Raw genomic sequence first — 15,070 nt, forward strand, 5'->3', positions numbered from 1 at the left:
TTTGTAGAACCCAAAGCCACATGCCTACTGACCAGCAGACCCTGCCAGTGCCCACATTAGACTTTTTTCTGTCAGTACCGTTGCAGTCTGACCTCTTGCAGATGCTAGAGCAGAGGTTCACAACCTTTTTTGTCTGATACACAGAACTATCAGATGAGCTCAAGTCCCCCTTTATTAACACCTCTTATCATGCTCCAGATTTATTCATTTGAACAGATTTTAAACAGAACACTATTTATAATATAAAAGTAGGCGTTGTTGTATTTTTTCATTCACATGAGGAAATGTCAATGTTTAAGCTTGGCCTCTTTTTCACTTTTTTCGCCTTTTGTTCGACTTTTCTGCTCGCTTGCTAAGTGGTTTTCATGCACTCCCAATCACAGCACATTGTGTTTTAGGTGTCACAATTGACTCAAGTTGGTTTTGGAACTAATAATTTCAAAATGTATTGGTTATAGTGACACAGATCAGCCTAACACTAATATATGATCCTATTTGTACGTTTATTTTCCTCCTAGACACAAATACGTGTCTATATTGGTCTATATATATTTTAACCAAATTATCATTTCTATTTGCTGCAAGTACCCCCTTAGAGCTGCAGAAGTACCCCCGGGGGGTACATGTACCCTCGGTTGGGAATCACTGCTATAGAGTAACAGTTAGAGTATCTAGATCTTACTGTTTTGTCTGTAGACATATTTATTCTGTCTTTAGTTTTTTTGCATTACATAGCTTCATCTCTTAGGAAATCACATCCAAATTTCATCAAACTCATAGTGACAGTGTAACATAAAAGCAGTTGTAAGATGGCAAAGTCTGCAAGCATCCTCAGACAATTCAAAATCACATTATAAAGCCTAAATACAGAAAGTAAATTTGTCCAAAAAGCAAGATAACTAAATGTCTAAAGAAGAAAATCAGGTGCTTTTGCCATTTACAAGGGTTAATGTAAATATCTTAGTTATTTTGTTGCATACAGTGTGTGAAAAGTATGACTATGAACGTGTGAGTGACTTGTGTGGGGACTGGCAGCAGCAGTAGCAGGGGTGGTGGGGGATGTCAGGGCGTTGGTCGGGATGATGGTGGTGGATTACACAGCCCGCAGATGATGTGCTGCCCGGCCCACATTAGCATGAATGCTTCATTATCGCACTACTTGTACATAATGGCAACAACTCCACGGAGGGGTCAGGCCTCGTCACGGCTCATCAGCCCACTGACGGCCCGGCCTAAAGAGAAATGAGAAGCAAGGCAGCACTGCTTCCCGCTAATCCATCGCCTCTACTTAACACCCCAGCCCTGGATAGCCTGCAGAACACACTATATGGCTTTTGCTATCTCTTTATACACATGACGAGTCAGTCAGTGAGAAATAATCATAATGGTGTTTTGTACTTTTAGGTTTTTATTCATTTTGATAAGAATTGTAAAGGAATTAATATCAAATGTTTTCATGTGGCAACATCATTGATAAGAAAAGTAACACTTTGAATTTAGTCTAGAAGTATTCAGATATTTTATTCAAGTACAAAAGTACAATAGAAGTAGCAATACAACAATGTAAAAAGTTCAGAATTCAAAATTTTACTTAAGTAGAAGTACACAAGTATTATAAAACCAATATCCTTAAAGTGTCAAAAGTAAAACTACTCCTTATGGAACAGAATGGCTGCTGTCAGTGTTATAATATTAAATATTAGATTATTATTATATTACTGGTCCATAAATGTGATTAAAGCATTAAAGCAATATTGTAGCAGGTTGAGGTTGAGCTAATTACAACCACTTTGTACTGTTGCGTTGTTTTTACTCTATAAATGGATGATATTTTATAAACTAACCATGTCTTTTGTATGTAAAATCTTAATTTGCAGTGGATTGGAAAGTACAATATTTACCTTTGAAATGTAGTGGAGTAGAAGTAGAAGTAGAAGTAAATTAAAGTAGAAGTACCTCCAAATCTGTATTCAAGTACAGTAATTAAATAAATGTACTTTCTGCCTCTGTGTACATGTCATGCAGTTTGACAGTAAATGGCTGGATTGATGTTGAATTTTTATCGCAGAAAAATAGAGAAGATACATTAATATGCAGGGGCGACAAAATCGGGCCTCAAATTAAGGTTTGGTGTACTCATCAAATGTTAAGAAATCATCAAAATGAAAATAATGTCGCTCTCTGTTTCGTAAGTAGAGAGCCTTTATGAAACAGACCATTATCTTTATGCACTATAAAGTTAATAGTTTAATTAAAACTATTTATATTTGTTACTCTAAACATTTATTGCATTAAAATTCAATAATTCTTGATGTATTTGTATTTGACCCTCACGTCATTCTTGCGGTCACTGAAGTTGGCGACAGTCAGTATTAAATTTGATTCTTTGGCCTTCACTTTGCAGTTGTAAGGTTCATCCGTGTCCGCACTGCCACCACTGCTAAATCAGTGAAACGTACTGTAGTCAGGCCTGGCTGGAGCTGCTCGTACAGTGCTCTTTTAATGCCACAAGCTGATTATTTCTCCACTGTAATTACATTATCCTCCCCTTTATGCAGGAGTGGTCTCTGGGGACTAATGGATACAGCCATGTATAATTCATTAATCATTAGCATCCAATTTGACAATTAGACGTGATTGTTGAATTTTAAATATCAATCGAAGTTGCCTTATAGTTATCTACAAGGTTTTTTTTTCAGTCTCTTTTTTTTGAGGCGAGAGTCAAACTTCACACTGTGGGAATAAAGAAATTTGGGTATTTAATAGTAGAAAATAAAGAATTACCTCTTAACAATGAGGTGATTAAACATTTATCTCTTTAATATTGGGTTTTTGCTAGAAACAAAGTGGCGCAGTGCTGATGTTGTTTATAAAAATCATACTTGTAAATACTCCATGGCAACAATTTTTAATTCAGTAATGATAAAAGCAATCAGAAGCCTTTTTATACAAGTCACAGGCTTATTTTATGTATCATTCATCCATCACTTTTTGAAAAACAAAGTTTCACTATTTTCTTTTCAATACCCCTACTCCTCGGCTCTGCCTCCTCCTCCTCCTCCTCCTCCTCCTCCTCCTCTGCTCTGATTTCAGCATGCTAATTTAGTCAGTGCTCCTCAGCATGATTCCCTCGCTCTCTCTCCCATTCTTGCTGCGATTCTGCTCCCTCCCCTCTGGGACCTGAAGATTAATATTCCTGGGCCCAACAAGATAATTACTGATACTAATTAGACATGATTATGTGAATTTGATACACTTATTACTCTAGATAATGAGTAGGACATATTATCCTAACAAGCACCCGTGCCGCTTAGTTTACTTTACACACGACCCACACACTATATTTTCTGTTATTGTCACCTCAATCGGAAACTGATATTCTCTCATAATTATTGAATAAAAGGCCTTGATGTGTGATACCTGTAAGATGGGTAAGCGTTGTTGAGAAAATCAGAGATACGGCTTGTTTTAGAAAACAACTCTCTGAAATTTTTAACCGTTCAGCGTCAAAGAAATATTGATTTACCCAATTAAATCATATTGTTTTTGAATGTAGCTGTGCAGTCTGTAAAAGAGGTGTTGTTTAGGAATAAATACTGTGAAAATTAACTTCTGTGGTGGCTAATTGTATTTATAAGCTGTCCATTTTTTAATAGTATAATTTTTAACAGTTCTTATTAGTGCAACATTATGTTAAATTGAAATAAATAAATTTTTCAGAATAAAATCCAGCAATTTCTGCAGCAGTTATTATGATTCCCCTCACGTGACTGGAAGTGAATCGATGAGTTTTTCAGAGTAGTTAGGATATGTTGTAGCGACTGCTTGTGAACAGGAGGGGAGGACCCCACATGGCGCAGCCTAGCCCATGAATTAGTAAAGAGAGCCAGGCGTCTGTGGCTCGCCTGATTGGAAGTTAGGGAGAGAACGCCTGCTGACACCAGTGGAGATCGATGTGGCAGTCAGAGGGATGAGGCGAGATAATTAGCGTTCAGAGTGTATCTTGTTAATTAAGGGCTAATTAGAGGCAGAGGCGGAGGGAGAGGGGTTTTGTGTGTGTGTGTGAGTGAGTGAGGGGGGTTGTTTGACACAGAGATGTGCACAAATAAGGTGGCGGCAGCATTTCAGTGCTGTAAGAACTACCAAAAATTTGTGGAGTCAATTAAATCATTATCAGTTCTTTCCAGACTTTTTTTTGTTGTTGTTGTTTATAGAAAACAATCCTACCAGTCCTTCAACTACATTTAGAAATCAATGAATCACTATTCCTTTTCTTTACTCGTTTGTCTCCTATTTTCCAGGCGCTCCTCACTCCAACAGCAGCACGTCCCTCCAGACGGGCGGGTCGGCGTTTGGCGGCAGCAAAGACGGCATGCACCAGCGCTCCTTCTCCGTGTCCAGCGCCGACCAATGGAATGAAGCCATCAATACCAGTACAAGCAGCGGAGCCCGTAAGTCCTCCACCCCTCACCTGCTATGCTGTCATCCCCTTAATCTCTTCCACCCTTTTCACTCCTGCCATGATTTTTTACAAAGAAATTCACGTATTATTACCATAAAGAAAATAAAAACAAACTGAAGGGAATCTGATCTAGAGGTGTGGATTGGTGGAGTTGCCGTTTCCTCACTTCTTAGACAGGTGGAGCTCATTTTCATAATTAGGTGATCAGGGCTGTGATCGCTGTGACCTTTTTGGCTGCTGCTCTTTGATAGAAGCAGTGAGGAGCGTGTTCAGAGGAGAGGAACAGTGAAGGTTAACTTCCTGCCATCGATGCATCTCCACTTACCGCCTCCATGTCACATTGCGCCTTGTCACTGTACTTGAGTGAAGTAAAATAATATATTCACCATGCATGTCTCTCCCCCCCCCCCCCCCCCCCCATCCTGTCTTTACCTTCCATCTTACTCGTGTGTCGTCGCCCCCCCCCTTCCCATCTCCTCTGTTTTCCCCTCTTTTCTTCCGAAGAGGAAAATGAATGCTTTTCGGGGGTACCATTCATCACCAGTTATTTCCCTCTCTTTGTGGTTGGCAGTAAAAAAGCACTTAAATGCACATCAACAGAATAACAGTCATTTCCATGCATGTTTGCACTCTGGTAGTTCTCATTAGCACGGCGGCGGCTCCCCCCCTCCCCATGGGCTCCCAGGGGCCCCGGCAGTTTAAAGAGCGCACTTTACGAGCGCTGCTGGAGTCCAACTGCACGGCCCTCGTGGTTCCGCAGACAAGCCTGTCTCTCATTTGGAGCTGCCAAACGATCAATTCTGCCTGGACGCAGGCACTTCCATCACCCCCTACCCCTGTCTCCCATCAGCAGCATGCCCAAAGCAGAATTACTTAGATTCGTGGGGTCCTCAAATAAATGAGCGCGAGTGTGTGTTGTGTATGTGTTCTCTGAATTTTTAGTGTAGCTGTTTGTATGTGAGTTTTCCACAGAGCGTGTTTGCATCTGTATTACGATGTGTATGTGAGAGGAAAAAAGGCTTCATACTGGATGTTTGTGAATGTGCGTTCAGAGGCCGGTCTGCAGAGGACAAATAGAAATTCCTTAACGCTGTGCAGTGGAAATAAAGGGGCCAAGAATTTCCCATTTTCATGTTTGTTAAACTGAAAAGTCTTCAATATCAACATAGCTCATTAACCAGCATCCAGTCTTCAACTAAATCAGATCCACAATTTGCTCCATTATTCCATTTTCTTCAATTATTTTCATGCTACTCTTAAGGTAACCACAAATGAGCTCGAATGAGGCAAATGAGCTGAAAATAATAGTAGAAACATTGTGTCAAATGATAGATATGCTGCTCGTCCTTGGAAAGAAGTGTCTCTGTAATCAGTGCATAGTCAGACAGTTTAAGAGGCTTGTAATATACACACAAAGAAAATACTTTGTAGTTTAGAAACTTTCTTTGAAATTCTTTGAAATGTCTCCTTACAATTTAAAAATCTGGATTAAAGCAGGACAATATGTCTACTGTAAAGTATGACTGGACTATCAGACTACATAAACTTGATTGAAACACGGCCTCTTATCTTTCATCCTAATGTGCCTTCAATAATCAATACAGGGTGTTCTACGGTGAAGGGTGCTCATGTTTTGCCATTTGAATTGACTTGAACCAAGCCCAATCACTCCATTATCCTTGGTGAAGGTTGCAGGTTAACATAAAATGTGATTCTGAGATGCAAAAACAGCAGATTGATGATTCACTGGAGAATGAATGCATCTTAGCCAGGTAACCATTTCCATATTATTTAAAGAATGTCCTCATTTGTAAACCTATTGAGCAAAGGCAGAAGCAGAGGTAGTAACGTCTCTTGAATATTGAGCACAGATTTTTGATTAAATCCCGGCCCAATTTTTCTATTGCTTGCATTCATAAAGACATTCATTCTTAATGCACCGGATGCTTGTTTAGATCCTGCTCTCCTTGGTACACCTCAATCTTTGAACCTGAATTAAAAGCAAGAGGCTCAAGCTGTCATGACAATGAAGATGACAAAGACTTAAGTCATGGTCAAAGCGCTGGTAATGTTTCATTCCCAAAGTCAAAAGATTACTGCAGATCAGTGCCCTCTTTTAATTCAGTAATTAATTCAATATAACTCTATTAAGATATCATGGCTCACAGTTCTCATGGCCAAAAAAATGATACCAAGTGAAATTATACTAGTAGTAATAAGTCTGTCCTTTTTTGAGTGTTAGAATATACATTATTGGAAAATTAGACAGTTTTGTTCCAGTAAAACACAAAAACATTGCAAAGCGAGAAATGGAGCTGAAAGAATTAGTTGATTAATAGATAAGAAAACCAAAAGAAAATTAGTGTGCAACAATTTTGATTTAAAAAAATGCATTGTTTCAGTAACTTTATTTAAGCAAACATTCCCTGGCTTCAGGTTCCCAAACTGTCATACATGAGAGTAAATTGATTATATTGGTGGTTTTAGATAATTGGTCAAAAAAAAACAACTACATTACCTTAGGCTCTTGGCTTTTTTCACTATTTTCTGACAATTCATGGAAAAAACTATTAATCGAGCTGATTAATCCATAATGAAAATAATCAGCTGCAGTCCTTGTGGGAAGAGCGTTATTTTAACTTTTTACCATTTGAGTTTGAAACTAATTATTTTTGCATTACTTGCTTTTTTCTTTCCATTCTCCAAGAAATGTCTACTTCAACTCTGTTCTGCACTGTTCTACTTTATTTATAAGTGCTTTTTCTCCTCGTAAGTTTGCATATCAGGACACAGGTAGTTAATGCACAGATAGCCTTTTCCTGTGGCACTGTGTTTTATACCTTGGCCTCCCGATGTGAAGGTGATAGCATGTGGGGCGTTTGATTTCTACGCCAGGCCGTAATGAAGTTTGACATTTAGTTTGGAGAGAGCAGCAGAGCGCGATCAGGCCTTGATTAGCACGCTCTAATTGAGGATAATAAGGGGGAGGCGGTGATTGTTTCTAATTTTTGCCATTAATTGCAGCCGTTGGCTTTGATTGAGGACAGGCAGGGCTGCCATGTCAAGGGGCCTGGCGGAATCATAGTGCTCCTCACCCGAAGCCTCTTGAATAACAATGAAATTACCCCCCCCCTCCTCCTCCTCTTTACCCCCCTCCCCTCTCTTTCTCTCTCTCTCACCCTTTTTTCATTCTCATTCATTCAGTGTAGTGTTGGTAAAGTCAGGAAGCTGTTAGCAGCCCCCTCTTTGTCTCACCCACAGCCTTTATCCTGAAGCATGTTTAAACTGTCATCTCCGTGGTGGGAGTGTAATACACTGTAATCACAGGTTAGGCTGATACCTATTCTGCTGCCCAGGTGATCTTGGCTGAGTGGGAAAGAGACTCCTGATCCACAGTGTGCTTCATTACCCAGCTTGGTCCTGATGGCCCTCATACACACTAACAGCTAACTAATAATGCCACAGTGAATTTCTCTGCTTGCGGGATCAGTCCAGTTCTAACTTCACAATTCTCAACTTAAGAAATATAATCTACCAGTCATGCATAGTTGAGAACCACCTCAAGGCAGGAGACCTTACATTGTTTAAAACCATTAGGTCTCTGGTGCTTTGATGTTGTTGTTCACTGGTGTGTGCTGTAGTTTTATCAATTTCTTGTTCCTATAACTTCTGAAAGCCTTATTGGCCGAAACAAAGGGAAGTGCATTACCTTGTATATGTTTCAGGTGCAGGATGAGCAGGGCCAGGGTCATTTTCCACAACATTAGGGGCAGAAATTGATAATTAGAGGTGTTTATGACACGGTTGGGGCCCCTGAGGGGCAGCCCTCCCCTTTAACCTCAAGCGACATTAAACAAATGCTGGCTGTCACATCGGAGGCAGGTTGGAGCTCAAGTTTTCCACCCGCCATACGGAGCTGTGCTGGCGGGACAGACGCTGGGATGGAGAGGGAGGAGGAAGCAGAGGGTGGGGGGGGGGGGCCACACGGAGGACCCCTGTGCCCCCAGCTGTCTGAGCCAGCTAATGACTCGTCTCAGGGGGGCTGTTGTAGGAGAGCAGGGAAATTGAAACAGACGCCTCGACTAGGAGCTGCTACATGTGTGGCTGTGTGCTGCCATTCAAAACACCAGAGAGCTTAATGCATGTAGTCCAGCACAAGCACCAATGTTATGTTTATTAATGTGAGGCCATATAATAAGTGTTATTTCTCAAGTAGCACATTACTATTTATGCTGAAATATTAATACAGGTTTTAAGGATGGCCCTTTATTGTATAACAAATTAAAAATTTGTGAATTTGTTCATTTTTTCCAGTAATGACTTTCTTGTTTGTATACATCAACTCTCGTCATGATGAGTCTTTTAAGTCGAGCGCAGACCTAACAATGTGTGTCTCAGGTGTTGTCTCCTATGTTTTTGCCCACGCTCAAACAATGCATCCCCAGGCCCTCTGAGCTCCACTCTCCCCCCATGTTAGCATCTTCAATCCCCTGCTGAGCCCATCTTACTCCTCCAAGACAGCCCCATCTCCCTAAAGGTAATGACCGAATTAGGCCTAATGTTGTACACTGGCTAATGGCACAGTGTCGCACATTATAGCATGTGCAACTGGCAACGACAACAGCAATAATCCCTGAGCCCCTTGTCCTCCTGCACTCCACCCCTGGGGCTGGGACGGTGCACAGGGAAATGAATGGAGTTTGCCACACTACAATGAGCTTTTGATGGGAGACAATGGAGGAGGCTGCCAGCACCACACAGGGTGGTAAGAGGAGAGCAATATGGGGCCCATCTACCGGCCCTCCCTCCCTGCTTCCCCCAGGCCCCTGGCCCCCGCTCCCAGATTCATAATGGCATCCGGAGGGGGAAAGACGGGAAAGTGATGTCAAATGTCAGGAAATCAGAAAGATGGCAAGCTGACAACCCCCTCCTATCGTCCCATCCCTTCTATCCCTTTGCCCAACGGTAGCACAGGTTAATATCACATTTATAAAATCACTTACAAGAAACAAAGCCAGTTCTTAGCCCCCTGTCTCTCTCAGACAGTCATATAGAGAGCTTTGCCGGGGGCTAACTTAGGTAACCATTTGTTCACTGATGGCCCCATACCTGTCCTTCACTCTATCTAAAGCTGGAGCAACACAGTTACTTTTGGAGCATTCAAAGACATCTCCAACTCTTTACTACTGTAGTCCAATTTTGAGGTTGTGACAAGTCTGCCTGTATTTTGCATGCATCTTTCAATAATGTAATTCATTATTCATGCTCACTGTCATTTCAGTGATTCATACACTCATACATTGATACTTTATGTTAAACACGTTTTCTCTCTTTTTGAGTTGAGTATGTACTGAGAAAAAATGTAAAATGTGTGATTAGTTTATTTTTAAAGCAATAGTTCACAATTTTTCACATCTACCTCTATTTAATGCTTTACTCATGTAACACAAAGGTTGGATTTTGTGCAGGTATTGGGGGACAAATCCACAGTCTTCACAAAGAGTCAACATGATACTACAGAACTCTGCCAGAGCAAAGTCATATTTACAGCTAAATTAGACACTTGCTCTCTTTGCTTTGTTGTCTTTCATGTTCTGCAGTTTTTTTTACCCATATTTTCTGGTTCAATTGGTATATTATTAGTAATAGTAATATTACAATTAGAAGTAGTTAAAAAGTTAAAAAGATGTAATTGTTTTGATCGCACATTATACTCAATTCAGCAATTTTGTGTATAATTTTCTCCAAGCTTCCCTGGTAAATCAGTATTTTGGGCATTTAAAGAGCTTAAATAACTACTTGAATTCATGAGAGACTACTGTAGCATCATATTAATTTGGCATTGTGCTTAATTGTGGAGTTTTTCCTGGTTATTTGAATGGAACCAGAGATACCAAGCTCAAGCTGTGACAGTGAAAATTAAACCTATCTACATGTGCACTGAGTATAAAACATAGATCAACTTGAAAAATCCAAACTATTTATTTGACATGAAAAATAATGACTGTCTTTGCCTCTTTGTTTTATCTTTTTCAGCCAATGGAATGAGTGATCCTGCGAATTCCAGCGTAGGCAGCGCCACGAGTCCTAAACTTGAGCCACCTCCCTCGCCACATGCCAACCGCAAGAAACACAGACGGAAAAAGAGCACAGGCATCACAAAGCCAGATGGTGTATCTGCAGGCAACGAAGGTACAAGACAATTATTTTGCTACAGTTTTGAAATAATGAAAACTTCTGAAACTTTACACACTTTACACATAAGATTAATATTATTATATATGTTTCTATATGTAGTTAGCACAGTGGCTTTAAACACACAGGCTACTTCTTCAGTGGGCAAAATTTTAATTAAATTAAAATAAGCACTTTTTGCTGATGGGAAGCCAGTGAGGGATCATGCACTTGGGACTGCACAAGCAACTCCTATTGATGCATCTGTATGCTTGCACGGAGGTGGGTGGGATCTGGGGCTGGGGTACAAACCTCCTGTACACTAAACTCTCCTGGAGAAGCTCTTAATTCGTAGGTGAAAGGAAGCAGTTAGTGACACCATATAGTGTATATTAGAGGAGTCATTTTTTATGTCTTAGGCGAAGAGTGTAGTTAGTAACATGGGCTGCAGTAGGAGGGAATTGTCTTTACCACATTAGGTAGAACAACTGAAAAAAATACATTTATATAGAACTTAACAGGCACTTCTCATGTTTTTTCCCTCTATGCATCAGCTAATTTATTATTTAATTGAAGATCCTGTATGCCAGTCATAAATCAGACACACAGTCATGCAAAGATTGTTTCAACTTTGAACTTCTACTCACTTAAGATTTCTTCACTTCCTACTGAAAACGAACATGATAATCTTGTATATAAAGTACATAAAGGTGTGTAGTTTTGTATGTCCATGTGGCCCCCCTGCAAGCTGCACCCTCACAGCCCCCATTTCTTTTACCGACGTATGAATGGCCTGATCTCCAGAAGCCGTGGCCCTCCTCAGCAGGGGAGTGGCAGTCGGCTCTCCACCCAATTAATAATGATTCTCCGGCCCAATGATGAATGGAGTGCCCTAATTGGATGGCATTGTGAAAACACTGAGACGCATTTCAGAGGCCATAAAACTGATGTCACCAGAGCGGGATTATCAATCAACAAGATTGATACGCTGGATAACAACAACAATGGCATTGACGCCTCCTAAATGGGGCTTAGCATTTATAATCATTATACTTTTTTATCATGGTCTCTGACAGCTTCTCTTTAAAGTCTGAATAGGTCTGTTGACCACATAGTTTAGAGTGAACATCATCAGCATCTCGGAGATAAGTGGTGCTGCTTTTATTGTTAAAGTAAGTGGTTAGATCAGCATCAGTAGTGGTAATCATAGCGGGCAAAGTTCTTGTCATATCTATGGATTTTGGAGATTTGGCTTAATGTTTGACAGTTGCTATAAATGTATAGAAGCAGGAAGCAGCTCCCAGCATCTTTTCAAGCTTTTTAAGGTGCCATTACTTCAGTTTTATTTGACATTACTTAGCTCTTAATGGGCCTCTCCTGGCAGAATTACACAGTCGTATTAAAGCCTTGAATGAGTGATGGCTGGCCTTATCAAACATCATCAAATCTCATCGATAAATCTCCTACACATGTTGGCATAATTGAAGACAGATTACTCTTCCTGAGGAGGGAGTCTACAGTAATCAGACCGGAGGATGCAGATTCCGAATGTTTCTCACGTCATCAAATACAGATCTCTCTCTCTCTCTCTATCTCTCTTCCCTCTCTCTGCGAGGTTTTATATTAGCATCAGCTTGTCTGTTCTGCTGAATGCCCTGAAATACGGACGTATTGCTTAAATATTGGATTCACCCAAGTCTAGGATGTGAGTTGTGTCTCCTGTTGAAAGAAGAGGAGGGAGAGAGAGGAGAGGTGGGATCTTTGAATAAATTGCTATCAGTTTATCTCATTTACGGGGCAATCAGAAGCGTGCAATGCAGGCTGAAATTGAATTTTAGTAGTTGTGAAGCATCATAAATCAAAACAGCGTGAGCATCTTAAGGTGAGAAATCATTTTGGTCAACATGGGACGTGTAGGATGTACAAGGGAGTCTGGAGAAACTGTTGCTGCACTATCGTTTCCAAATAAGGTACTACGGTACTTAGCAAGAGTCTTCTGTGTGGCTGCTGAAGTGGGAGAAAATCTTTTGTACATGTTTTACAACCTCATGTTCATGATTATGAAAGGAGAAATGGCAGACAGTAATTGCACAGAAATTATATCTTTACAGCAAACTGTCAAATTGATCCACCCCTTGCAAAGCTAAACTTAAAGCTCGAAAATCACATTTTAAAACACATTTATTTCAAATCACATAAAGCCATATTTATTTCAAATCAATTTAGAGCTGTATTTGGATAATACATGACTTTTCTGCCATGTCTACAGTGCTACATCTCCACCAAGGATATGCACAATGGACACAGTCCCTAATATCCTATGCACTGTCAGAGCTGTGTGGTGTAATGAACTTCTCATGTGCTTAAAGAATGATGCAGGATGCATGGCGAGACAACTGACAGCCCCGTAATGTGTTTCCCAGCAGCCGCCCGGCGACGAGCTCTCTTGGTGTGTCGCTCGCCATAAACCCACTGGAAAATCGATGGCCGATAAAGAGTTGTGTTCAGGGGGAGCCCCCTCTGATTAATGCAGACTGTCAGGGAGCATCATTAATGTATTTCTCTTTTAAAGAAAGTGTATCAAATGCTCATTGTTTTGGGGGTTTTAGCTTGTCCAATGTGAGCAGAGAGGGAGGTGTAGGATTGGAGGGAAATTGGGATGAGAGGCACCTTCTTGATGCATGCAGTTTTATGGATGAAGATATTTACTCTCACTAAGGTCACAGAAATCAGGGAGAGAACAAGGACTAAGTGTGTGCCTGAATATATTTAATGGCAAGAATGTATTAAGGTATTAATGTACATCTACATCACAACTTTATAGACATACATTAAATTAAACCAAATGGCATCAAACTTTACTCTTACAGGCCTGCAACATGCTTCACATATTACATATTACTTCACATATTACAATAAATTACATAAAAACACACGAGAAAGTAAAATAGTTCTAAAACAAGATAAAAGACCAAAGGAAGTGTGTGACCTATATTGAGCTCACGTGCACAGAGAAGGACTTGGGTCAGCTCACTTTATTTGCACAATTAAATTTTTAAATCAAGAAATTTTTTTTTTTATCTATCTTTTTAACTATCTTGAATAACTTGATAGATTTGAACATAGTTGAATCATGAAGTAGTTTTATTTTACATTTTGAATTGATAGAATTTAAAGTGATTGTTTCAACAATTAAAGGAGAACACAGGGAAATGATTTTTACGTTTACAACTTAAAACAAAACCTTTAACTACTACCGTTACTGTTAACTACCTACTGTTATCTTTTTATCTCATATTGTGGAGTAATATGCAGTCTGCCCTTATGAAATCTGTGGAGATGATTTAGTAGAAATCTAGCTGCTCAATAGGAACAAAACACTGACATTAATGCACACTTGTAGTAGTAGGATCACTGGTGGAATGTGACTATGAAACTTCAATGCCAGATATTTTACAAAAAATACTCTATACTACTATACTATCACTATACGTGTAGATTTACATGTTTTCATGCATGCACCTCTTGAACCAATTTACTTCTCAAAAAGACTAAAAGGAATAATCTGCTGCAACTCTGCTGCTCTCCGTATGTCCTTGAATGAATATATAAATATGAAGAATATAACACAAATATGTAAATGTGCAAAAGTTGAATAAAAAACAGACTTTAAAAAATAAAACAGAATATTTCAGCTCACATTCCCAGTCAGGGTTACAGAAGAAGGAGGCTGTTAGAAAAGATCATTTACCATTAGATGAGGCTGTGGAGCATCACACACAAACTAGCTTTATTGGGATCAAGGGCAAAGGTACATGTAACTGCACATTTATAAGTTTAAAATAAAAAAGACATTTCTGCGCAGCACCAGTTTGTTGTAAGTTGAATGTAACAAGCCAACAAAGCTTTAAGGTGGAGAAATCATCTCTGTGGTATTATCGCCACTTTTTGTCCTTTTTTGTTCTTTCATTATTTTTTCTCTCTACTGTGCACTAACAGTAGTAAAGGGCAAATCTACTACACTACATAAGTTATCCAGATTTAGATAATAAGAAACCAAAGTTGGGCACAAGCTAGTTGTTACTGGCTCATCTACAGACAGACTGGAGCAAGAAATCATTTTCTTTCACACTACAAAGCAACCAGCGCCGACTGTTCATCAAAAATTATGTTAAGTTTTTATATGGCAAGGCCAACTTAACCCAGTATCCTATTGTCCTGCACCTTTAGTAAACTAAGGGTTAATATCCTCTGGAGTCCAGCTGAGGATTAGGAAATGGAGGTTTAACTGCCTGTGCTAATGGTGGGTGTTTATCTCAATACTTTGTTTTGTCACTCCCCGACTCGCTCTCATTTCCGAAAGCTGTCCCTGGAGCCTCCACTCTTGTAATGGCTTAGCTTTCTGAGCACCACAGTATGGAGGCAGAGGAATAA

At 39.8% G+C, this 15,070-nt stretch overlaps 1 protein-coding gene across 2 annotated transcripts in view; it reads left to right on the plus strand.

Annotated features, from left to right (window-relative positions):
* The window catches only part of agap3 (ArfGAP with GTPase domain, ankyrin repeat and PH domain 3), a 121,400-nt gene that overhangs the window by 83,446 nt on the left and 22,884 nt on the right, over positions 1–15,070 (plus strand). For both annotated transcript variants that reach the window (XM_042428803.1, XM_042428802.1), the window contains exons 12-13: positions 4,302–4,451; positions 10,499–10,654. In XM_042428803.1, coding sequence (XP_042284737.1) covers positions 4,302–4,451; positions 10,499–10,654 — 306 coding nt within the window. The remainder of the gene's footprint in view (positions 1–4,301; positions 4,452–10,498; positions 10,655–15,070) is intronic.

The sequence above is a fragment of the Thunnus maccoyii genome, chromosome 12 (genome assembly GCF_910596095.1).
Source record: "Thunnus maccoyii chromosome 12, fThuMac1.1, whole genome shotgun sequence".
NCBI classification, from domain to species: Eukaryota; Metazoa; Chordata; class Actinopteri; order Scombriformes; family Scombridae; genus Thunnus; species Thunnus maccoyii.